General features: G+C 41.9%; 1 protein-coding gene across 3 annotated transcripts; it reads right to left on the bottom strand.

Moving 5' to 3' along the window:
• Window positions 1–1,143: 1,143 nt before the first annotated feature.
• On the bottom strand, window positions 1,144–23,658 carry CKAP2L (cytoskeleton associated protein 2 like). 3 transcript variants are annotated; one of them, XM_061432563.1, is made up of 10 exons: window positions 23,321–23,431; window positions 21,137–21,203; window positions 19,854–19,967; window positions 19,168–19,219; window positions 16,873–18,113; window positions 13,471–13,678; window positions 9,256–9,411; window positions 5,308–5,371; window positions 3,728–3,917; window positions 1,144–2,301 (listed from the first exon to the last, which is right to left on the bottom strand). In XM_061432563.1, exons 1-10 carry the CDS (start codon window positions 23,427–23,429, stop codon window positions 2,076–2,078), a joined length of 2,427 nt encoding a protein of 808 aa, XP_061288547.1. In that variant the 5' UTR covers window positions 23,430–23,431; the 3' UTR covers window positions 1,144–2,075. The 3 variants fall into 3 exon arrangements, with proteins under 3 accessions (XP_061288547.1, XP_061288549.1, XP_061288548.1); XM_061432565.1 differs by lacking the exon at window positions 19,854–19,967; XM_061432564.1 differs by lacking the exons at window positions 19,168–19,219; window positions 19,854–19,967 and having other exon boundaries at window positions 23,321–23,658.
• Between the last annotated feature and the right edge of the window lie 2,762 nt (window positions 23,659–26,420).

The raw sequence follows: 26,420 nt of genomic DNA on the forward strand, positions 1-26,420 counted from the left end.
ACCTGATGTCAGCACATAACCCTCCCTATTTATCTTCAATACTCACACTCCCCTCTCCTAAGAAGCTGTCCCTACATATTAGACTTAATTCTGTTTAAAGCCTGTATCTCCGCCAATTCCCTGTGAATCTTCCTGCCAAGCAATTAAGGGCCTGCCTTCTTTCCTTCCCACCTGCTCTGCTTTCTAGGAACAGTTATTTACTGAACAAGAAGGTTACTGAGAACCTACAAAGAGCTCCAGAATCAGGGTGTAGTTTTCTGCAGCTGCTGTACCATCCACTATCATTTCCACATCCTTTTAGATCTTGAAGATGCTACTTAGTCTAATTAGGCTGTTTAAATCCTCTAATTTGTCAGTTTGAAAACTACACATTATTAGATTCCAATAATTCATCCTGCATTGTCAGAACCCAGAATGGTACCGAGACATCCTGCTAAGAATTGGCAACGGTAAAGTTGCTCTTTTGAGAACTAGGAGGGATGTGCTTGACTCCTGTTGTCTGCTGATTTCGAATATTTGATTTCTCCCAGTCCCATTTTCAGTTTCTGTTCCTTCTAAGCATTATTTGGCCTCACAGATCAAGTGAGTCTGTCTATGAGGGGAGGAAAGGGCTGGCTGCAGGGATTCCTGCATTTTCGTTGTGGTGATAGTCTATTTCTCATCGAGAGTTAGTCTATTAGCTGCAGGGTTTTATAGCTCAGTTTTATGAATCTTGTTTTTATAAATCTTAGAGATGGCTGCTTGCCTCACAGTGGGAACATCCACATCCTGGGTGAAGCTGGGGGTCAGATCAAGGTGAGTTCTCCAGGGTAATGGGTGTTCCCTGTGAGGGCTACTAGTGTTTCCCAGTTGATGTTGTTTAGTCACTAAGTTGCGTCTGACCGTTTGGGTCCCCATGGACTGTAGCCTGCCAGGCTCCATTGTCCATGGGATTTCCCAGGCAAGAATACTGGAGTGAGTTGCCATTTCTTCCTCCAGGGGATCTTCTTGACTCAGGGATCAAACCCAAGTCTCCTACTTGTCAGGCAGATTCTTTACCACTGAGCTACTTGGGAAACCAGTGTTTCCACAGACACACCCCTAATTCTCTAGGCCAAGCTACCATCACAGTTTTCTGTAATAAATAAGATAAATAAGCAGGAGTGAACAAAGGTTAATTTTTTAAGATAATATAAATATTAAGAAAACAAATCTAAAATACATCGACTAGGTCCTTCTATACATTATATTTACACTGATTCTGATTGGGAAAGGCAAATGGGGAGTCTCTGGGGCTTAGGTGGTCTTCTCAGGCCAGATGTTCCCTACAGAGCATAGAACTGAAGAGGCAAGGGTCCTCTCCCTACTGCTCTCTGCTACTCCCTTTTGCTTTTATCTGAAGCATTTCTGAATAATAAATGTAAACTAGGTTTGAATATAAAAAGCTTAATGACCACCCCAATTCAGGATTGTGTATCATTATAGGAAACAAGGCACAGAGAGGATGGGAATTACCCCTCATCTCCAGGGATCTGTGAGGGAAGTCAAAGATCACACAGAAAAGTCATTTGTGATCTCTGAGCCAAGGCACGGCTGGTGTAAACTCATCAGCTAAATGAGGGCATTTGACCAGATGGTGGGTTACATTCCATCTAAGTGGGGATGGCCAGTGTCTACGCTCAGGTCTTTCAGGGTGCGAGGACCTGCCCTCTCTGCTAGGGTGGATGCAGGAAGGAAAGTTTATTGTATTGTGGATCTGACCTCCTGATATAAAAAGTAACTATGGTGGGATTAAGCTAGGTCAATAAAATTCAAAAATTTTCTGTATTTGTGGGATATATTAATTTTCAAAAGCTGGAAATTTATGTATGCTGTAAAACTGTGGCCAACTCCAGTCTTAAATAAACCAGACTTTCCTGCAAGGATATAAAATTTGAGAGTCGGTCCTGATGAATTACTTTTCAAGTTCCAGGGGCCCATGGCCTGCATCCACAATGCCTCTCTATTATACAGTTTCTCCCAGGTCACCTGGGTAAGTGCATTTCTTGTCTCACGGAGGCTCTGAAATGTCTCTTAAAAAAGAAAGCACTGAGAAATTATGATTCAGAGACTGGAAACCCTAACGTTACAGGCAAAGCCTCATTTTTGCGGAATATAAAGCACTCAGTCTCTTCCACTTCTAAGAGCTCGTTGAGAGACGCCACCACGAGGTCATGTTCCTGCAGCATTTCCGGGTAGCGGGACACGGCTCGTTCAATCCTGGCTGAACGCCTCACGGGTGTGATCAGCTTCATGTCCTGCACCTCTGGCATCCCATTTATCCTAAGAGAGCAAGAGGTGCATTTAAAACCCTGTAACTCCTTTCAAAATTCTACTTATTATTTTCTTCTTATTCTCTAATAAAACATGAGAGAATTTCAACGTTGGCTGATACAAGAGATGTATCTAGGGCAGCTCTCATCCTAAGATGGATGTTCCCTGAATGTTAGAATGAACTGGGTGGACTCCACCATCTGTTCTCAGATGGTGTCAGCAGAGGGATTTCATTGAATGAAGTGCTAAGTGTGGTTTTGTTTGAAGTCAACTACTTGGCAGTTGGTGTTTGTTTATTCCATGAACTTCCACAGAGTTGACATCTTTTGGGGAAATTGGGCCTAACACCAAAAAAGGCTGGACTAAAGAATTTAAAGACACTTTCTAGCTTCGACAGTAAAATCCAAAAACATCTTTGAAGATGGTGGACCAAACCACAGATGGAGACTGGAGCAAATTGGGCATCTTCCTGGTAAAGGCTTTAATGCATTCCTATAACAGCCTGAAAGATAAGCTGCTGAGACTTTCCACGGAGTGAATCCTGGCCACAGGATACAAAATCACAGATTACATTAGTCTTATAAAACTCATAGCCAGTCTGCTGAAAATGCTCCTAAAAATTCCCGAGCCAGTGAGAGGTGGCTTTCACATCAGCAGCTTAACTTCACCCACCCATAAGTGGAGTATAGTGGGGAAATGATACATCTGAGAGAGGTGTTTAGAGTGGAAGAAGCCCAGCCGTGCTCCCCAGGAAAGTAAGACAAAGAACTGTGGTCTTGGTGCTTTTGTTTGAAATTTTCCTTTCAAGAGCATGAACAATGACATTGATACCCTGACACAGTTCCTTAAATTATTATGGATTCTGTCTTAAACTTCCACTTGTTTTAGAACCAAACACTTGATATGAGCAAGTGATAGATGAGCAGCCTCTAACTAGTACAGTCCTGACTGCCCTCCTTGTTCTTACAGGTTATCCATGGCCCCTTCCTTCCCATAGCTCCAGAGGTTGCCCTTGCTTAGCAATTAGTGCAGCACCCCCACTCCTGACCCCCAGGAAAGGTGGATGGGATCTGCCATTGCAGGACAAATGAGGGTGAAGGGGGAGGACCGATTTCAGGAGGAAGGGGTGACTCCACTCCAACATCCCTCCTGAGTCTGGCCACTCCTTCCTCACAGGAAGGTCAGATCTCCTTGGAGGTGCTATGGTCGGGGGGTGGGGGAGGTGGGTGTGTGTACCAAGGACTGTCTCCCTGGCATGGGCTCCACCCCCCCCCTCTTTCCCTTGACACCAAAGATCGATGAGATCACCTAGTCCTCATATGAGGCAGGAAGTATTCATATCACTAATCTGCTGGTATTCCGGATCTTCGGAGGAGAAGCTGACAATTGGATTTAATTTAGACCTGCGAACACAAAAGCTTTACAGTGTGCTTACCGAGGGATTGGGGCGATCTGTAATTTGATACCAGGATGACCATCCTGTTCTGACTTTGTTATTTGGGGTGTTACTGACATCTGTTCACTCTCTTTTGGGGAAAGGCAAGATGCCCCAGATTCCGTCTTCTTGGCCAGCTCTTCTATTGATGTTATGTTAGTTTCAGCAACTAAGGAGTTAGAGGTCATTCCTATGTATATAAGGTCAAAAGGAAAGACTTAGTAATTTAATATTGAAGCTAAAAAAAATCAATACAGTGAAACAGGTATATCTCCATGACTTCTTAGTGATCCTTATGGATTCCATATGCTAAATAAAGAGTAAGTGATTTAGAGTGGGACTTACAACTAGTTTTTCCCACTAAGCCTTGTAGTAACACCCTGCTGCATTAAGCCTCCTCCTAACCAGTCCTCCACACAACCTTTGGGCCTGTGAGAATAGATCCCTGCTACCCTTTCAACATTCTGAATGCATCCCCGGTCTCTTACTCACTCTTGAGGGAGCTCCCCTAGTGACTAACCATTGGCCTCCTCCCCTCATTCCACACCTTGGGTCAATTCTCCTAACTCATTAGGGTTAACCCACTTGACCTTCTGATCCCCTCCAACCCAGGGATGACCATATGGCTCTCACCTTGGACGTAGGTGTAAATGTCTTGTGTTAACACAATGTGCATCATAGCCTAACCACCACAGCAACCAAAACGAAGGGAAGGAAATTTGACTGAGACATACTGTGGCTGGAGGCTGAGACCCCACGAGAGGCCAACATGTGGAAAAGGCATGAATTCTTGTCTCTCTCTCTCTTTTTTAATCCTTTAAAGAACACTGCCATATATTATAAATAAATATCTGAATTGTAGCATCATTCTCAGTATCATTGAGTATATATATATACTACAACTTATTCCTAAAAGTAATGGGTTAGTTGGCTATAATTCTACATGGCTTGATTGAACTTTGGTTCCCCAAAGTTCAATCTACTCTTAATGGAAAAAGATTTGTCACCTTTTAAGATTATATAAGTAATCCATTTCATTTTCTCAAGGTGTCTTCCCCCCAACCCTGATCATATCACAAATATAATAATATATAATGTGCCACTCGCTTTATTTGGCATATTTTTCATAAGGGCTCTCTAAAGGTTTTGGCCAATAACAGCAATGGTGAATGAACTATGTGAAATGATTCCTGAAATGGCTATGTTATAAAGGTAGAACATGAATTTGGATGTATCCGGGTTGGTGGGCATGTAAAAATTAAACACATAACTTAAACTAAAGCACCTCTCCTCTCTGGCTCAGTCTCTCCTGGTAAAGAGCCTCTTGTCTTCTCTCCAGGGAAGCAAGTCACCGTGGTCTAGGATGCTCTGCTGGGAACCTTTGTTTGGTGTTGGAGCAGTATATTTACTTGTAATAACAGAAATCAATCAGCTGATGATGAAAGCTGAAAGGTCCACACCAGGGAAACCAAGAAGTGAGAGGCATTTCAGGAACTTATAATTCTTTCCCTATTTGTGTTCCTCAGTGACCTTTACGTGAGTAGCTTGAGGGAATGAGTTTAAATACAAAATAGCAGTACCTTCTGTGGTTCTGTTTCGGTCTTGCAAAATATTAAGGACAACTTCCCGCAACTCTTGTATTGGCTAGAAGGAAGAAAATACATGAATGATATATTAAAAACATTCATGGAAAAAATGATCCAAGGAATTTATGATGTTGTTTAACATCAAATAGACTTTTTATAACAAGAATGTTTCCCTTTTTAATCTTTTGTCTAATTAAAAGGCTTCAGTTTTAGCTTTATAGGAAAAATAAAGGAAGAGAAAAAATACTGGTTAAATGCTGGCATGCTTGACTTTAATGAAGTGATGAATTTATGGAACGTTGTCTATAATAAAATTTCTTTAAATCAAATTAGGTTTCTTATTGACTAACATGATCCCATCAAAGACGTATTCCCATATAAAGACTCTAATCCAAAGATATATAACTAAGCTATACAGAAAATTGATATGTTTTCAGTGTTGTCTTAACTGAATTTTTGTTTTCATCATGAAAGTCATATATGTCCATACAGACAACTGAACAATAGGTCAAAGTTAAAAGGGAAAACTACCCATAATCCCATCATCTACATATAACCTTTAGTTAGCATTTTAGACAATTTCCCCCCAGCTTTTCCTTTAATTCTTTTATTTGGTAATGTAATATAAAAAACACTAAACTAAAAGCTATCACAGAAAAGTAATTTTCTGATAAAATTATCTGAGATAGTCTTCCTTTTTTCCCCCCCTTCTTTTTTAAAGTATGTAAACGATGCCATGAAACAGAACATCACAAACGAACTATACTTTCTCATAGGAACACAGTATTTGGAGGCTGGTCTTCCTGACCTGGGACCCTATATCAAATAAATAACAGATATAAACTGAAAATAGAGCATAAAAGCAAAGCTGTCTATACATTTTTACAAAAGCTAAAATACTTAAGAGCTAAATGCTTAAGGAAATGGGAATAAATGTACAAAATACATTGCAAAGCATCTTAACTATATAAAACACTCATTAAGTGTATATTTTCACAAGCTTCTAGTTAAAGATGATAGACTGAGTACACAAATATGCCTAATCCCTCTTGAAACTCTTCTGAAATGATTTTAAAAAGGGGTTAAAAGGAGGCAATAGCCACAGAGAATAGAAGAAATAGCAATAAGAATGTAGAAGGAAGAGGTAGCCAGCTTGACCAACGAAAGAGTCAAATTCTATGCTGGCAGTTTGGCTGAGAAAGAATCTGATTCAACCTCAAAGCCTCTGAAAGGCTCAGGAATTGCTGGAGGGCTCTAGAGCATCTGTCAAAAAGCAGTCAAACCTGGGAATTGCCTGGCAGTCCAGGGATTAGGACTTGGTGCTTTCACTGCCAGGCCTGGATTCCATCCTGGTCAGGGAAGATCCCCAAAGCTGGTGGTTTGGCCAATCAGTCAATAAAAATCATTAGACCTCCAAATCCACCCTGTATCCCTGAACTCCATGCAGACTGCTGGCTCTGTCCCGCCCACCTTCATCCCAACAGGGCACCAGGCACATATGCTCCAAGTCTCCGGATGATATCATGCAAGACTGAGGGTGGGAGTGTCTGTTGAAAAAAGGGATAAATGGAAGTTTCCATGCTGAAGGTTGAGACTCCCAGCTCCCTTTTCTCCAATAAAGGGGAATTGGTAGCCTGATTCCTGGTTCTCGGGAAGGAGGATAAATGAGCCTTCTTCAGAGAATATGACCAGCCTTAGAAGAAAGATCTCTTAGATCTTTCTTAGATCTTAGAGGGGGTTCCTCAATCAGCTGACTCAGCCAGATCACTCTATGGTAAAGCCTCATCTGTGACCAGAGTTTTTAATAAGTTTTTAAAACCCACTTCATACACATACAAATGGTCCAGTTTCACCAGCATCTGAGTAAAGCCTCTAATGAATAATAGAGAATACAACCTTCAAAAAAAAGGATATGAGAGAAGAAAAAGCATTGGAAAAGAATCAGGCAGTACAGGAAGAAAAGGTAACTTGATAGTTCTGGTGAAAGGAGATCCCAGAATGACAACTGATAAAGATGGGGGTGAAGAACCACCAGTTGGCCACTCACCACAACCAGAGAAAGCCCAGCAGTGCAACAGTGAAGACCTAGCATAGCACCACCACCATCCCACCCCCCCACCCACCCCCCGCCAAAAAAAGAAGAATAACCTGAGGAGAAGAAATCAACAGAATGTAATGTTTTGAAAGTATTGAAAAGTATAGATAATTATAGAAGAGTTTGGAAATACTAAGCAAAGGGAAAACAAGAAAATAATTTCAGGAAAATTAGAAAACCATACTTAAAAGGCAAAGTAACCATAGTATGTACTACATGGATCAGTATATACTTCTCACCTATTTACATATTATAGGGAAAAGAGTTTTAAAACTATTTGATGCAGTCTTTGTTAAATTATATAGAGACAGTGGTTTTACTAGGTTTTAGAATTACAAGTTATTTCATGAAATGGCTCTGAATGATTGATCTATGGATATTGATGTGTTGGGTTTAATATATTTTTTAGGTTCTTTATGGTGAGGTATGAGTATTGGAGGAGAAGGCAATGGCACTCCACTCCAGTACTCTTGCCTGGAAAATCCCATGGAGGAGTAGCCTGGTAGGCTGCAGTCCATGGGGTCGATAAGAGTCGGACACGACTGAGCGACTTCACTTTCTCTTTTCACTTTCATGCATTGGAGAAGGAAATGGCAACCCACTCCAGTGTTCTTGCCTGGAGAATCCCAGGGATGGGGGAGCCTGGTGGGCTGCCGTCTATGGGGTCACACAGAGTCGGACACGACTGAAGTGACTTAGCATAGCATAGCATGAGTATTGGATTTCTAAGTATTGGATATTGATGTTATACTATAATTTTCTATGCTATTGCTTTCCATAAGTGCACATTTCTGCAATGAGTTTTAAGTGAGACATATTCACTTGACACCACCCTTATGGCAGAAAGTGAAGAGGAATAAAAAGCTTCTTTATGAAAGTGAAGGAGAGTGAAAAAGTTGGCTTAAAGCTCAACATTCAGAAAACTAAAATCATGGCATCTGGTCCCATCACTTCATGGGAAATAGATGGGGAAACAGTGAAAACAGTGTCAGACTTCATTTTTTGGGGTTCCAAAATCACTGCAGATGGTGACTGCAGCAATGAAATTAAAAGACGCTTACTCCTTGGAAGGAAAGTTATGACCAACCTAGATAGCATGTTCAAAAGCAGAGACATTACTTTGCCAACAAAGGTCCATCAAGTCAAGGCTATGGTTTTTCCAGCAGTCATGTATGGATGTGAGAGTTGGACGGTGAAGAAAGCTGAGCTCTGAAGAATTGATGCCTTTTTTTTTTTTTTTTTTAGAATTGATGCTTTTGAACTGTGGTGTTGGAGAAGACTCTTGAGAGTCCCTTGGACTGCAAGGAGATCCAACCAGTCCATCCTACAGCAGATAAGTTCTGGGTGTTCATTGGAAGGACTGATGTTGAAGCTGAAACTCCAATACTTTGGCCACCTCATGCAAAGAGTTGACTCATTGGAAAAGACCCTAATTCTGGGAAGGATTGGGGCCAGGAGGAGAAGGGGACGACAGATGAGATGGCTAGATGGCATCACCAACTCAATGGACATGAGTTTGGGTAGACTCCGGGAGTTGGTGATGGACAGGGAGGCCTGGCGTGCTGTGATTCATGGGGTCGCAAAGAGTCAGACATGACTGAATGACTGAACTGAACTGATTCACTTGACAAGAAAGTGACTCTATTTGTTTACATGTGACACTATTTTCTAGAAAATAAATATTTTAATTAAAATGTTCATGAAGGACATATTGTACTTCATATTTTGCATATAACTTTATGAAGTTATATTTAACATTACATTATATAACTGCCATTTTGCAAACAACAGAGAACTCATATGAAAGAGGAGTTTTAAGAAGTCACCCATTTAAGACAGATACTTACTGTGGCCCCATTTCTAATGGCCTCTTCGTAGAGCCCAATAACATCAAAGGTGCCTTTGCTTGCCAACAACTTTGCTTTGCAGATCCAAAATTTAGCAAATTTTTCAGCCTCAGGAATACTGGACAAAATGGCAAATACTTCATTAGAAAGTACACCCTGGAAAAAAGAAAAGTACCCAGAGGTAATTGTTACTTGCTGTTATTTTCACATCTCCTAATACTTACCATAGCAGGTATGCAGAAATCAGTCTGATAAGTGGTTTTTTTTTTAATTAAAAATATTCAATTTTACTGAAGTAGTTTATATAATAAAATGAACCTATTTAAATAGTTTGAGGAGTTTTTGCACTGATGATTAAATTTTAAGAGACCAAATAGAAAAATGTTTATCATAGCTCAAAGTAAGAAATTGTTCTACCTGTTTATGTAAACCCCAAACCTAACCAAACCCTAGAGTAATCAACCTTCCATGTACTTTTTACATAGTCATAACAACGTGAACATTGAATAGTGACCAGAATTTCTGCTTAACTAACAGAAGCATAAGGATGCATAGGTGTGAAAGGGTCATGGATGTACATATGTATGTGTTGGGGATCCATGCACGTATATGTGTGTGTGTGTGTGTGTGTGTGTGTGTGTGAGTCATTCAGTCGTGTCCAACTCTTTGCAGGTATATATAAAGAAGGTTAAACCACATACAAAGGAACTTTATAATGGCTTCATAGGTTTGGACCCTTTCTGCCTTGTACTGAGAGCAGCGCGGTGACATGGACTAGAAGGAAAATGGGAGCTACTATGCTCAGAAATCCAGGTAGTGGCACACTGAACCAAGTAGCACCTCCTACTCTTCCTGACATGGGAAAGACAAAGGGGTAAGCTCACAGTCAAGAGTCACTAATTTCTGAGGAAACCAACACTGCATGAAAGAGGCATAAAATGCAACAACCAGAAGAATGAACACTGCTGCAAAGAGCTGAGGGCGCAAAGAGGAATAAATTTTAAGAGTGTTGCAGTCAATATCTTCAGAGTGATAAAATACTGCCATCATAAAACTAGAATCAATGTTATGAAAAAGAATCAATAGATGGGCAGAACAGTGGCACTGTTGAAGAATAATCAGTGAGCTGAAAAATCCAGCTGTGGAATTCTTCCAGAACCCAGTGAAACAGAACAAAGAAATGAAGTATATAAAAGAGTTCTGGAGGACACATGTATACTCTATATTGGATATATTTATTAGATACATCTATATTGGATATATTCCAATATCCATGTAACAGAATTTCTTCAAAGACACAGAAAGAACAAAGCTGAACATGCATTGCAGTTATAGAAGAAAATTCCCAAGGATTGAACAGAGAAACAAATGTTCAGACTGCAAGGTCCCCAGAGAGCTAAGCAAGATGGATGAAAAAAGACCTATACTAAGAAAACCAAGGATAAAAAGAAAATCTTAAATTCTTCCAGAGAGGGGGGAAAAAAAACAAGATTACCTACAGAAGAATGAGAGATTGACACGAGACTTTACTAAATCAACAATTCCAGATGCAAGAAAGAAAATGAAACAGTAACTTTCAAATCTTCCAGGAAAAACCATCTGAATTTAGACATTTCCCCCAAACTATGAATCCAACATGAGGATGAAATGATGACATTTTTATAAGCATAACAACTCAGAAAGTTTACCATTCAAAAACCATAAAGTTATTAGTGAATGAACTTTAGAATTCAACTGGAAGACTTGAAACAAAAATAGCCACAAGAAGAATATGATATATAACTGCACACCATGTTTGAACTCATACTTAGCACTTTCTTTTGTGATTTCAAATTATATGCTTTTTTTATGAAATGAAAACTGGATCAAACAAAGACATGAAGAAAAATAAACCAAAAAATACTGCATGTAAATTGAGTTACTAAATAAAATTAAACACATATGTAATTACATATATGTTTAAATAAAGTTAAACATATATGTAATTATAATAAATGTACATGGGCTAAATGCACTTTTTAAAAGCAGAGAGTTTTCCATATTTTGTTAGAGAAATTAAACTATGTATTCATATGAGACATACCTTTAAAAATAGAGAGATAGGGAAAGATTGTAACAACAACAAAGCAGGTGTGGCAAGATTAATATCAGATAGAAAAATCAGAGCAAGTCATGAATCTTTATGCACTTAACAACATAACTTTGAAAAATAGAAAGTAAACATTGATAGAAAGACAAAGTGACATTATGAAATCACAGTGCTAGTAAAAGACTTTGGTATATTTTTTTCAGAGAGCAAAAAAAAGCAAGTAAACGAACAAAAAAATAATCGTGCTATTTAAAATTTCTAAGTTTGATCTAATGGATATCCATGTAGAATTTTCTATTCAGCAGAGAATACATACACTTTTCAAACACTTTTGGAACATTCACCAAGGCTGATCAGACATTAAGATCAGAAAGAAAATTTCAACAAATTCTATAAAGCAGAACACATATAGGCTACATTCACCAACCACAGTGCAGTATAATTAAAAACTGACAGACAGGTAGCCAGAAAAACAAAAACAAACAAAAAAACCAGATACCAACAAAACCAACTACCTATCTGGAAGTTAAAATACTCTTCTAAGGTAACTTCTGGGTTGAAGACCTCAAAATGGAAATGTCAAACTAGCAACAAATGAGAACGTGTCAGTTATTGAGCTTCAGTGTCTTAGCTCTAAACCCACCTTTTATCCTCTGCTTTGTGATACAGAATTCTGTAAGTCTATAAATCACTTTGTTTTGACAGCAGTTCCTTGATGGGCTCAGCCAGTGTGGGGCAGTAGAGGAAGGCTGCAGGCTGGAGAAGAGAGGGGACTTCCTCTTTTTCGTTTGCTTTCATCACCCCAGGCTCTTCACTCTGGCAGCAGCAGTTGGTTCTAGCCTCTACCTTTTTCACCCTGGCATGCACGGATCCTGTCTCACTGTGCTCCTTCAGAGGCAAAAGCCCCAACTGGGTAGTTAGCATCCTTTTCTCCAGGTCTGAATCCCAGCCCCGTAGGCCCCTCCTGCAGCTCCTGTGGTGCCAGCATCCTTAGAGTTGGAGTCCCATTTACACCAGGGTTTGTCTCTCCCAGCTTCTAGGTTCTGACGTCCCCAACCTCTCTTTGTTCCCCTAGACCCAGTGGATGCTGCTAGCTGCTTCCTGCAGTTATTGCCACTGTTACCTGAGATTCATTTCTGCTGTCCGTTCTGTGTGCAGCACCCCTATCTCCTTTGATGATTCCTTTATCATTTCTGTGCACACAGGCTCACAAAGTACTTTACAGGCAGCATCTCTGCCTCTTTGTAATGTGTCCATAGAGTCAGAAGGGACTGGGCATTTTTGACCCCCAAAGGCAGCCATTAATCAATGACCATGGAATGACTAATGCCACAGTTTCCTTGCCCCGATCAGGACAGCTCTGAGAGATGAGACCGGCACTGTCTCTGCAGCTCCCAGGTGGGACTGTGACGCAGCGACTCTCCATGAACTCTGCTTGAGACCATGCCTTGCCTGCCCTCTTTCTCCTCCTGGTCCCACATCCCCAAATCCCCTTCCAGTTGTCCCCTGGAGCCTCTTCCTAGTAAACTACTTCCACACAAGTTCTCCTTGTACGGTCTGCTTCCAGGAAACTCACATAAAACACTGTGAAAGTGATTTTCATATTACATTCTTTCTACTGAGATTGCTTGTGTTTCTGTTTTCCTGACTTGACTCTTGACTGATATGAAACATTACCTAGTCAAACCTGAAGGATAAGACCAAAGCCAAGTTTGGAGGCTAGGCCTTGCCTTTTGACTATAGCTTCACCTCCAAATGTCAAATGTGAACTCTTTGGACCTTGATACACAAAGAAGGCAAAGTTCCTTTTGGATCATTCTGGATCCAGACTGCTTGGGTTAATTTCCCAACTTCTCTGGGCCTCAGCTTCATTTATAAAGTGAATATAGTAATAGTTGTTATGATAATTATATGAGATAAGTGAAGTGCTTAGAACAGAACCTGGCATACCAGGAGCCATTATTTAAATATGTATCATTATTATTATTACTATCACTCCTCCCTATTAAAAGGAGTAGCTAAATTTCTGCTTAGACAGAGGTTGTCTCCCTGAAACTATACTTAAGAAAAGTGTTTAAAAACCTTAAGACTTGGCAAAGCTTTGGAAGATTATCGTTCTCACTCACCCTTTCAATGAGCTGCAGACATTCTGTCAGAGTGTTGTTAATTTTATTGGACAGTTCAAGTTGTGCTTTCTTTTCTTCCTCTTCTTTTTCCATACTCTTCCAGAATGAAATATTCATTTCCTCTATTATTTTCCTTTTTGTTTTAAGCTCCATAGGAGGCCGTTTATAGATTTTCCCCTTAGATTTCCGCCATTCTTCCAACTGTTTCCTGTTATACAATTAAAACAGGGAACAGGTTTAAGGTTTTTTTCTGGTACCTGGATAAGATTCTAACATACGGTGAGCATAGATTAGCACTGCACACCTTCAACTGCAAAGTCGGGAGAATGTTTTGAAAACAATTTACTAATTGCTACGGAGGCACTGGTTGCTCCCACCCTTCAGAAGGTAGATGCCAGATGGAGTACTAGGATTACAACATGTGGTTAGCATCTCCATCTTCAAATTTCTTAACTTCCTGATTGTTATTCAGTCGCTAAGTCATGTCTGACTTTTTGCGACCCAGACTGCAGCATGCCAGGCTTCCGTGTCCTTCACTATCTCAATAATTCCCTGATTATTCTTTAATATTATTCCCTGAAAATTTTTATTTCACCTGTATGCTACTTCTGACAGTTGCTTTCTTAAGACATCCCTCCATCTTCACGATCACTAACTCAGCACTCCATTTCTCTTCTCATAAGCTCTGTATCTGCCACTCAACCAGATGTACCAAACCTATATTCTGCACTCAGTAGGGTCTTGGCCACTCAAAGCAACCCACTTGGCCCAGTTTCTTAAGCCTCTCCTCATGACACAGGACCCCTGCTTCCCCTAACAAGGGCAATAATTTCAGGGCTCTTTTCTTAGGTAGCTAGTCTCTGATGGCACCAAGTCCTAGGCTGCACCCTCCCCATACTGTTCCCACTCTGCACTCCTGCTTTGAGGCAGTCCACTCTTGGGGGTGGCACCAAAACACGAGGACCCAAGCATCTGAGTGTAGGCTCTTCTGCTTCTCTAAATCACAACTGCACTTTCATGACTCACAAATGTACATTTCAGCCCAGATCATTCCCTAGGGCCCCAAACTTTGTAAAACCCTCTGCCTAATTGATATCTGTTGTTTGATGTCTGGCAGGTATTTAAAATTTAATATCGTCCAAAACAAAGCTCTTTATTTTCATCTCTAAATCCTTTCCCAGAGCCTTCCCTACATTGGTAAATACTATCCCCACTTACCCAGCTGCTAGGGCCTAAATCCAGGAGATGTCGTGAGTAGCCCCTTCTTTCCTCGAATCTGACACGTCATCGTGTGGTCAGTACTGCTTCTGTCCCCACTGCTACCATTGGTCCAGTGCACCATTACCGTCTGCCTGGAGTGCTGCAGCAAGCCTCCTAAGTCACCTCCTTGCTTCCACTCTAATCCTTTTCCAATTTATCCTGTGCACAGCTGCTGGTGATCTTTACAACATAAACCAGAGTCACTGCCAGGAACTTCTCATGGCTCTTGGTATAAAATTCAAAATGTTCTCCATGGCCAGAGCCGCAGAGCAATGTGCCCCCTGCCTACTCCAGACTCACGTCTCACCACTCTCCTGCTCACCCCCTGCCATCCAGGAGCCCTGGCTTCCTTCCAATCACCTGACCCAAACTCATTCCTGTCTCAGGGCCTTGTATTATCAATCTTTGGTCCTCTACTCAAATGATACCTCCTTGAAGAGGTAATTTTCTGTAATTAATCTTATTTAATCAATGTGTTGATTTTCTATTAATATCTTCTGCACTGGAATGCAAGGTCTGTGAAGATGGAAACCTTGGATGGCCTAGTGCCTAGCACGGTGTTTGGAACACAGTAAGTGTTTGATTGCTGTAAAATTCACCTTTTCTGGCACACAGTTCTGTGCGTGTCAACAAATGCATGAATATCATGTCACCATGATTACAATCAAGATATAACACCCTTAAAGATTCCCTGATGTTTCTTGGTGGTCAGCCATGCTACCCACGTCCAGCCTCCAGCAATCACGGATCTGTTTGCTGTCCTTATTTTGCTTTTGCCAGAAAATCAACAACTATTAACGCTCTTAGAATTTGCCTTTTCTAAAGTCAACTCATTCCCAGGACTTGAAAGCCATAGATTTGTTATTCTAGTACTTTCCATATACACACCAGAAAAAAACCGTTCCCTAAGAGTAGACTGCGACTGTGTGCACACCACTATATCTCTCAGTTCCTGACACATTGTAGGTGCTGAAGGAACACCACAGGAATGAGTGAAGATCTATTCCCTCTACAGACTCCTTCTCTTTTGGTCATCAACGCTGGCCAATTGTAATCAGACTATCTTATGATCCACTGTAGGTTATGTGGTCTAGACTGTGAGCTCCAGGGTAGGGACCCTGGCCTCCTCGTTCACCAGCTCCAGGTCTCTGCATTCAGTTTTCTCTCTGTTAAGACTTGTCTTTCTTCTGGTCACTGTCCTTTTTCAGCCCAGTTGTCACTGTTGAAAGTACCTCCCCTGACCTTTCTATCTAAAAAAGTCATCCCGGCCTCCCTCTCTCAATCACCTCACCCTGAATCAAGTTGTTTATTTTCTCTTTCTTCAGGGGGCAGAGAGCTTGTCAGTTGTGTTCAGGGCTGTATCAGAAAATAAATCCTGCCCTCACTTCACTCTGCTACACCTTTTAGCTACCATCGTATTTTATGTGGTCCTTTCGCCCTTGTCAGGAATCTCCTTATTTTCTACTCCAACCAAGTATACCGAGGTGCTTCTCCTGGGATGTTCACCACATCGTGAGAACATATATGGTCCTGTGCAGAAAGTGTATGAAGTCCTTTGGCTCAGTTTCAAGCATCACCTATGTTAATGCCTGAGGTCCTGATTTCTACCATCTGAACTCTATGTGAACTGCTTAATTCTCTCTGCTTCAGTTCACTTTCCAAAACTTGGCCTGCTCAGACTCATAGAAGTTGCCTGCTCCTTCTTCCCTGATAACCTTTCTGGCTTTACACACTAGTTGGCTTGATGAGGGATTACCATCTCTGCACTTCCTATCTATGCAAGTTCACTACTCTGGCTGCTCCCACCCTGCCTCTGTTCTGTCCCTGTGGGGCAGGCACTTCCTGCATGAATAATCTACCTCTGCAACCCCTACTTCTTGGTCAACTATTTTGCTTGAATTTCTTTAAAAAAAAATTAAAAGAAAACTAAAAAATAAATTATTTCAAGCATACAGAAGATTACAGAGTACAATCTCCACCCAGTTCTATCAAGTCTTAATATCTGCTTTGAATTTTTAAGAGTTATAGCTAAAAATTACCCAGGAGCCATTATTTATGACCCATTTCCTGACTTTAGCACTCCTGATAGTCAATTTGCCTAGCCATCTTAATTTGCAAAAGTATGGAATTAAAATAAAGTACCTTCGATCCTCTGCCGCGATCTTCTTACATGGATTAGTTTGGGCCCCATTCGGGACTCCTCTTCCACTTATGGTTGGGCCACCAGCTTGAGTCCGGGGAGCTGTCTTGTTTAGAAAACATTTCTGGGGAGGAGCGCTTTTGAACTTGGAGTCCAGAGTCCGCGCTCTTTGTTGACAACTGTTGTTGCATTTATTCCCAGTGGCTCCATTTGCTCTTATGCTAGGGGTGCTTGGAATGACCGAGTTAAAGCTGCCAATAGTCAAATTTGGCCTTTGGCTTATGGCTTTTGATTTCTGCAGTGCATATGATGTCTGAGGTCTACAACAAGCCTGAGTGGGTTTATGATCTTGCTTAATGTTTGGATGTCTGTGGTTACACCCTCCTTGAAGCACACTGGGGTGTGTACTGGGTTTGCTGTGTTTTACTTTCTGCTCAGTAACAGTGTATGACTGTAACTTAGCTTCATTTGGTCTTTCATACTTACTTCTATTAACCTTTATAGACTTTATGTCCTTAACCACTGTTTTCTTTGTGGCTTGAGTCCTATTAAGTGTCTGGACAAAGTGAGAAGGGAGGGTTTTGGGGGGTTTTCCCCCTGGTCTTATAAGGTCTGCTACTCTAGAGAGTTTCTGAGACTTCCCTGGTGGAACACTGATTTGTGTTTCTTCAACAAATGGTTTAATAACTCCCTCTTTCAGAGCAGCACTGTTCACTGAGCTTTTGTCCAAGACTTCTCTAGTAGAAGCCAAACTGCTTTTGGTTTGATTAGTTTGGGGCTTATTTATGGTCCAGGATTCAGGATTTGGCTTCCTTTCCGAGTTTGGTAAGTCTTGGGGCAAGTTCTCTTTATTCATCTCTTTTAGACAGCCACCCAGGGATTCATTTTCAACATGGGTATTGTCCACAGGGTCTGTACCTTTAGCAGTTCTTTGATCTGTTACCTGCTGCTTTGTAGTTTTCAGTTTCTGTATATTAAGTGATCCCATGGTTTTTCTTGGCTGTTTTCCATCAGTGGACGATCCAAATCCACGCAGCTGTTGACTATTGCCAGGAGGCTTACCGTTTGGGTTAGAAGAAACACTTTCTGAAGTGAGCCTTTTGCCTAGTTTTGGTGGCTCCAACTTTGGCCTCTGGGACCTGGTGATATTGGCAGGTCTGGATTGCAGTTTAATGCTGATGGATCTTGTAGTTTTGACAGGCAAGGCAACATGGTTGGTAACATCTTTTTTGGGTCCAATAGTCTAAAAATACAAATAAATTAAAGGTAAAAACATTAGTCCATTGTTTTTAAAGTAAAAAAAAAACCAACTAGTTATTTTGTTGATAACTTAAGAAAATTGACTTGACAAAACAAAGATTCACTAACAGATGACTTTTATAACTTGAGTTCCTATTAGAAATATATTAGAATTAATAGAATTCTAATAGAATTCTGCAGATCTGCAGTGAACACACAAAAATTGCTGTTTAACAAAATAAACAAGTACTTGCTGAGTGCTCACGGTATCCCAGTGATGTATCCTTCCTGGAATTCCAGAAAGATACAAACATAATAAACTTATGTTAGGGTACCTCCTGAGTTCCTCCTCATACTTTCGTTTGTTTTTTTTGTTTTGGTTGTATTGAGAGGCAAGTGGGATCTTAGTTCCCTGACTAGGGATCGAACTCGTGTACCCAGCAGTGGAAGTGCTGAGTCTTAACCACTGGATCACCAGGGAAGTCCCTTCCTTGTACTTTGTATTGCTACACTAATTCTCTTAAAACAACACTGCCTTTGAAAGGTCAGAGTGTCACTCAAGGAACACTGTCTCATCCTGGAGATTAGTGGTATGGAGTGGTGGGAGATGCTGGCAGGCCTGACATACTGTGAGACAACTCTGAATAAGCATCAAATCTCAGTAGAAAGTGAGTCATATCTGTGAAGTTAGGACAGGGTTTTAAGGTTAGATTCTACATTATTCATAAGTAAATATTTCAGTCATGTGACTTAATTTTGGGTAAGAAAGGGAGGACTAGGTAGCAGAAAACTGAAAACTAGGGAGGGGTGTTTAGAATTAATATGGTAAAAAACAGAAACAGGCCACTGAGGATTCTACAGCATCCACACTGAAAGTGATTACTTAGAAGGGAGAATTTGTCAGAGATTTATTGACTATCTAGGGAAAGATATGTCAGTGCTAGAGCTACGACTTTCTGCTTTTGGTTTGGTTAAATGATGAATAATTACTATGTAAGTTTCATGAATGTGTAACCAGACCCACTTGGCATTAACGGCAAAGACTAATTTCTACTTACAGATTTAGAAGGTGGAGGATTTGGGCAATTATTCTTGGCTTTTAGGTAAGGCCTAAAAAAGATGAAATAAGATTAATTCTTAGTACAGAAGAATCAGCAAGGCTTGGGAATACAGTGATTAAAAATATTAAAAAATATTATGGTTATAATTTTAAATCATTAGCATTTCCATGTGGTAAAAAATTCAAAAATTAAAATTAATAAAAAGTCTCCTTATCAACCTTTCCTTAGTCCTATTATTCCACTCCTTGGTGACCATGACCACTCTTACCTATTTTTTTTCTGTGATCCTTTCATAGATGTCCTATACATAGATACAACATTCTAACAATATTAATAAAATATGTTTTCTTCATATCTGCATAGTCTTACTCATTTAAACATCATTCTCTGAACAATGCAATGTGCCAGTCACTAGAGATTCAATGCCAAATAAGTGCTTCTTTAAAACACATGTTTGTTTTCTATGAGTCTGTTTTGCAAATAAATTCATTTGTATTAAATCAGCTACACTTCAACTTAAAAAAACTTGCTTGTTTTTTAAGTGTCTTCAACTAGTTAATTTTTAGGTGAGGAAAGCGATATAAATAAAAGAACATAGAGGCACACATGAAAACTAGCTAGTGAGACAGAAAAATTAAAAAAAAAAAAAGAAAAGTAGAGGAGAATTTAGATTCAAACTTCACGGATCATAAACTGCCAAACAGGAACTTTGATCAGGACTTGATGTTTGTTTCTCTGGTCTTGGATGCACATCCCAGGAGGGCAGGGACTGCTTTGTTTTGGTAAGCACCTTATCTCTAGAACCAAGAGGGATTGATACATTATAGGTATTAAGTAAATTGTTGAATAAATGAATTAAGTTTATTTATTTAATCAAGGAAATCAAGTCAAGTAAAAACTCAAAGTAAAAGAAGGCAAGAATATACAATGGAGAAAAAGACAGCCTCTTTATTAAGTGGTACCAGGAAAACTGGACAACTACATGTAAAAGAATGAAATTAGAACACTTCCTAACACTACACACAAAAATAAACTCAAAGGGACTTCCTCGGCAGTCCATTGGTTAAAACTCTGCGCTTCCAACGCAGGGGGCATGAGTACGATTCTTGGTTGGGGGAACTAAGATCCCATATGCCATATGGCTCAGCCAAAAAAAGAAAAAAACTCAAATTGGATTAAAGATCTAAATTTAAGGCCAGAAACTAATAAACTTAGAGGAAAACACAGGCAGAATACTCTTTTACATAAATTTCAACAAGATCCTTTTTGACCCACCTCCTGAAGTAATGGAAATAAAAATAAACAAATGGGACCTAACTAACCTTAAAAGCTCTGGCACTGCAAGGGAAACTATAAACAAGATGAAAAACTCAAAGTAAAAAGAAGCTAAAACAAAGGCTGAAAGCTAACTTAGTTTGTAAAAATTTGTTTTCAACTAAAAATTTAGCAACACGTTGGGGAAAAAAACATATCAGTGCTAAGGTAAGCATGGTGACACCATTGAGATGACAAGATGCCAACAAAAGAGAAAAGTGAGGCCGTCATATTCTGTTCACCTCCACAGTCAGTGCTAAGAGGAATACCCAAGCACATTCTCAGGCTAGAGGATGGGGATGTGCAGTTTACAGTGGATGGATTATATAACTGGTTTTCATTTTAGAAAGCAGCACCAGGACCAGGACCATCCCTCTCCCAGCAAACAAAGCAGAGATGGGAGAAGCTTCCAGCATTGTAGGTGCTACTGTAGACCCTTCTCTCTCACCTTGGGAGACTCACAATAATACTGCTTTTAATCTTTGCCAACATTTTTATCACAACTGCACCAAAATGCCCTTTTTGAATAATCCTAGGATCCTAATGCAGTCTGAGCAGACTGCAAACAAAAGGGCTATGTTTTGGCAGAGCTTTAAATTGCCATTAGCAACCAGGGCAGCAGGACTTGCATAACTGTGGGAAATAGACTCACTTGGTGTTTTGGCACTTCAGTTTTCCCTTGGCTGCTAGGTACTCCTGCAGCTTTCTCTGCCGCTCTTCTGCAAAACAGGCAAGCAAACAACAGAATTTTAGCTCAAGATTTTAACAAGCTTACTTATATTCCAAAAGAAGGCACTTTTCTGTATTGACTTTGGTGTTGGACCATAATGTTTTAAAGTCCCTAGCCTTACAGACTTGCCTCCAGGTTCACATCAACATTGACAATAAAATTCATATGTCTCATTCTATGCTAAGCTCTTTACACTTACATTACTTCCTTTAATCTGCACAAAAATCCTATAAGGTATTTTACAGTCTGAAATTTAAACATGGATAAATGCTATACAGGGAATTTCCTGGTGGCTCAAGCAGTAAAGAATCTGCCTGCCAGTGCAGGAGATCCTGGTTTGATCCCTGGGTCAGGAGGATCCCCTGGAGAAGGAAATGGCAACCCACTCCAGTATTCTTGCCTGGGAAATTCTATGGACAGAGGAGCCTGGCGGGCTACAGTTCATGGGGTGGCAAGAGTCTGACATGACTTAGCAATTAAACAACAACAACAAAATGGTATACAAAGCCAGATTTTGAAACCAGGTTTATTCAACCCAGAGCCCTTGCTCGTATCCACTGTTTTCAGCTACAACCTATCAAGCTTTGCATGAAGAAATGCTATTACTGGCCCACCTGAGCTGGTGAGTTCAGGGCTTTATTAATCCCTTCTGACAGGAATGATGATTTTTGCCCACAAACCCTTTCTTTTGGAACTAAGGACAAAATAGGCTAGGCTGGAGGTTCATCACAAACATCTATCCATACAGTGACTTTCTTTCTAAGCAAGCCACCTGTGAGGGGATGAAAAGTTAATATTTCTCTCTTTGAGAAGTTTCATCCTGGTAGTGGTGATAAAAGCAGGTCAAAGAAAGAACTATGGGAGTCCAGAGGCAGGAACTGAGTGAGGGGAGCGGGTCATTGGAAAAGGCTAAAATTAAGATGGTTGTGGTGTGAAAAAGACCCTTGGGAGTCTCTTGGACATCAAGGAGGTCAAACCAGTCAATTCTAAGGGAAATCAACTCTGAATAATCACTGGAAGGACTGATGCTGAAGCTGAAGCTCCAATACTCTGGTCGCCTGTTGCAAAGAACCAACTCACTGGAAAAGACCCTGATGCTGGGAAAGATTAAAGGCAGGAGGAGAACGGGATGACAGAGGACCAGATGGCTGGATGGCAACATCGACTCAATAGACTTGAGTTTGAGCAAAGTCCAGGAGACAGTGAAGGACAGGGAAGCTTGGTGTGCTGCAGTCCATGGGGTCTCAAAGGGTCAGACATGCTTTATCGGCCAAACAAAAATAACAGCTGTGTTTTGATATCTGGTTCTGATCTTTCCCCAGGAGACAGCTGTGTTGAGACGGCTGATGGAGCTGAGAGATGTGGCTGGAATCCCAGTTCTATTATGTCTAGCCAGTTAGCAAACCTTGCTGTTGCTGACCAGGTAAAATGGGGCAGAAATGCCCATTTTTAAGGGCTGTTGTGTAAAATGCCTAGGGCAGTGCTTGGGCCCTGGAAACAATCAACAGGTGTTATTGCAGAAATTAACAAAACTGTGCATTTTGGAGCAGGTGACAGGTATCTGAGCAGGAATGTTTAAAAAGTCAACAAAGGGCTCCAGACACATTTAGGAAAGTCAGGGAGCCCAGGACCTTCAGCATCGATGCAGATTTAACCCATCAGCCTCCAGGGCGCGTCTGGGTGAGACCCGCCTTGACAGCTGTCACAGCCCGCTCGGGCGGGCGGCGTTACCCCGAGGGCCACACCCCGGCTCTGCCTGAAGCCAAATCTAGGCCGCGAGAGCGCTCGGCTTTCCACTGGTTGTGCGATCTCGGGCAAGGACCCTCGGTTCTTTACCCAAACGAGGTGACAATGACAGCTTTTTGCAGAGCTGCTGCGGGACTCTTTGGGAAGGTGCCTGGAGGCGTGGCCCCGCGCACAGCCTCCCAGCCCCCCAGCCCCGTTTTCTCACCGAGGCCTGGAGCGTGGGCTTGGGTCAGCCCCCGCAGAACCAAAAACGCCCACGGGGAGACAGAGGCAGGCAGGCAAGCGATCGGGTCACTTCCGCTCACTCGGGGGCCTCCCTTCGTCCCCGCCCGTAAGACAGCTGCTGGAGGTCATACTCACCCGCGGCGGCGGAGAGTCCAGGCCGCACCATGATTCTCAAACGACAGTTTTTCTTCAAAGGCCGCGCCTGGAGAGAAAGCCGGAGCGCCGCGCTTGCGTCCGCTCTCATTGGCTCCCGTGGGTTTGAAACCTGCCAATCGGAAATAGGGGAGGGCGGGCCCAAAGGAAATAGAAGCGTTTCGGTTGGCTCTACCCTTCAAGCCCCACCCTGGGGCCATTTGATTGGAAGAATGTACAGGGAAAGGGCCGTTGGCATTGAAGATGGCTGGTTGGGCGGGAGGCGGAACCCTCCCCACCCCTTTAAAGATGAGGTTTCTGGGTTGCTGTGGTTTCAGTTACGAGAAAGGTGGCCAGGACTGGCGACGGGGAGCTGCACCCGGGCCCCACAGACAAAGCTCCTCCTCCGCCGTTTCAGGTCCTTAGGTTCACATAAAAATAGTATAAAACCAAAATGATGAATTTGGCAGCTCCTCACGAGTATACTTCCTACTTTTTATGGATCTCTGAAGTTAAATGATCTTAGTTCTTAGTACAGCAGTTCCTGGGTGCTCAGTCGCTTAAGTCGTGTCTGACTCTTTGCGACCGTATGTGCTGTAGCCCGCCAGGCTTCACTGTCAATGAGATTCTGTAGGCAAGAATACTGGAGTGGGTTGCCATTTCCTCCTTCAGGGGATCGTCTCCACCCAGAGATCAAACCCGCGTCTCTTAGGTCTCCTGTTTGGCAGGATTCTTTGCTATTAGCGCCTTCTCTGGTGGCTCAGAGGTTAAAGCGTCTGCCCGCAATGCGGGAGACCTGGGTTCAATCCCTAGGTCGGGAAGATTCCTTGGAGAAGGAAATAGCAACCCACTCCAGTACCCTTGCCTGGAGAATCCCATGGGGCTACAGACCCCACCCACTCCAGTATTCTTGCCTGGAGAATCCCATGGACAGAGGAGCCTGGTGGGCTACAGTCCATGGGGTCGCAAAGAAGGGAAGTTATGACCAACCTAGATAACGTATTCAAAAGCAGAGACATTACTTTGCCAACAAAGGTCCGTCTAGTCAAGGCTATGGTTTTTGCTGTGGTCATGTATGGATGTGAGAGTTGGACTGTGAAGAAAGCTGAGCCCCGAAGAATTGATGCTTTTGAACTGTGGTGTTGGAGAAGACTCTTGAGAGTCCCTTGGACTGCAAGGAGATCCAACCAGTCCCTTCTGAAGGAGATCAGCCCTGGGATTTCTTTGGAAGGAATGATGCTAAAGCTGAAACTCCAGTACTTTGGTCACCTCATGCGAAGAGTTGACTCATTGGAAAAGACTCTGATGCTGGGAGGGATTGGGGGCAGGAGGAGAAGGGGACGACAGAGGATGAGATGGCTGGATGGCATCATCGACTCGATGGACATGAGTTTGAGTAAACTCTGGGAGTTGGTGATGGACAGGGAGGCCTGGCGTGTTGCGATTCATGGGGTCGCAAAGAGTCGGACATGACTGAGTGACTGAACTGAACTGAAAAATTAATAAATAGGAACCCCCAGTAGATTAGGGAGACCAGCAGGGGGAGATGTCATATCCTGTGACCATAAGTAAATAAGTGAAAGTTGCTCAGTTAGTCTGACTCTTTGCGACCCCATGACCTGTAGCCTGCCAAGCTCCTCTGTCCATGGAATTCTCCAGGCGAGATACTGTGAACATAGCAAGCCCCATAATAAGAAGAAAGACTCCTTTTCCCTGACAAAGACTTGCCAATGAAAAGCCAGGGACTCAGTTTATTACAATCCCCTTTCCCCAACTTTCTTTCTCCCCTCTTTATAGAGCATTTTTCTTCACTTGACTTGAATGCGGTGGCTTGCTGTGGTTGCAGACCTCAAATTGCAATTTATGTAATTCTTTATACTGAAGTTGTTTCAAAGTTTAATGAACAAATTATCAACTGCATGCAGTATTTTCCTTGCATTAGTTTCTACAATTAAAAAAAATAGTGTTAAAACGTCTGTTTATAAAAAAAAGAGACATATTTCCTTCTGAATGAAGTCAGCATCCTGTCAGTAAGGAAGAAGGGGAGATGGTGATTGTGTGGACTACTAACAGTGTTCATCATATTCTTCTCTCTCTGATGTCACTTTTAAGATTTTACCTACTATAAACCTACTGACATCTTCCAAATCTGTATCTAGTTCTAACTTCTCTTGAGTTCCAGACACATCATCATCTGCTCATTTTACATGGGTGTCCTGCCATTAGCTAAAATCATGTATCTAAAATGGTACTCATTATGTTTTATCCTGGAGCTTAGCACTCCATGCGTGCTCAGTTGTTCACTTGTGTCCAACCCTTATGACCCCATGAATTGCAGCCTGCCAGGTTCCTCTGTCCATGGGATTCTCCAGGCAAGAATGCTGGAGTGGGTTTCTATTTCTTCCTCCTGGGGATCTTCCCCATCCAGGGATCGAATTCATGTGTCCTGCATCTCCCAGATTGGCAGGTGGTTCTTTACCACTAAGCCACCTGGGAAGTATTTCCACCAAAAATACTGATTAAGACACCACTGCTCACCCACTACACTCAGTGCCCACAACCCTGCATCAGGCCACCGCCGACCCATGCCTCCGTAAGAGACTCCTGAATACACATGGGCAAGTCTGGGTCAGTCTCTTTTGGGTCACAGCTCCTTTCACACAAGGTTCTGTTTGTGCCCTCCAAGAGTCTTCTCCAGTCTTGTGTAAGTTCTGGTGACTCTATTGTGGTGTTAATGGCAACCTCTTCCAAGAGGGCTTATGCCATACCCAGGTCTGCTTTACCCAGAACCCCTGCCCCTGTTGTAGTTCACTGCTGACCTATACCTCTGCAGGAGACACTCAAACACAGTTCTGTCTCAGTCTCTGTGGGGTCTCTGGGTCCTGGTGTGCACAAGGTGTTTTTGAGCCCTCTTAGCATCTCTTGGACGTGGGGTAGCTCCTCTCGGCCATGCTTCTGCGAGGTCCATCACAGCTGGCATGCTTCTGCCATGTGGTCCATCGCAGCCGGCATCAGTTTTCATTCCAATCCCAAAGAAAGGCAGTGCCAAAGAACGGTCAAACTACCACACAACTGCACTCATCTCACCCACTAGTAAAGTAAT

This window comes from Bos javanicus, chromosome 11 (assembly GCF_032452875.1).
Source record: "Bos javanicus breed banteng chromosome 11, ARS-OSU_banteng_1.0, whole genome shotgun sequence".
Classification (NCBI taxonomy): Eukaryota; Metazoa; Chordata; class Mammalia; order Artiodactyla; family Bovidae; genus Bos; species Bos javanicus.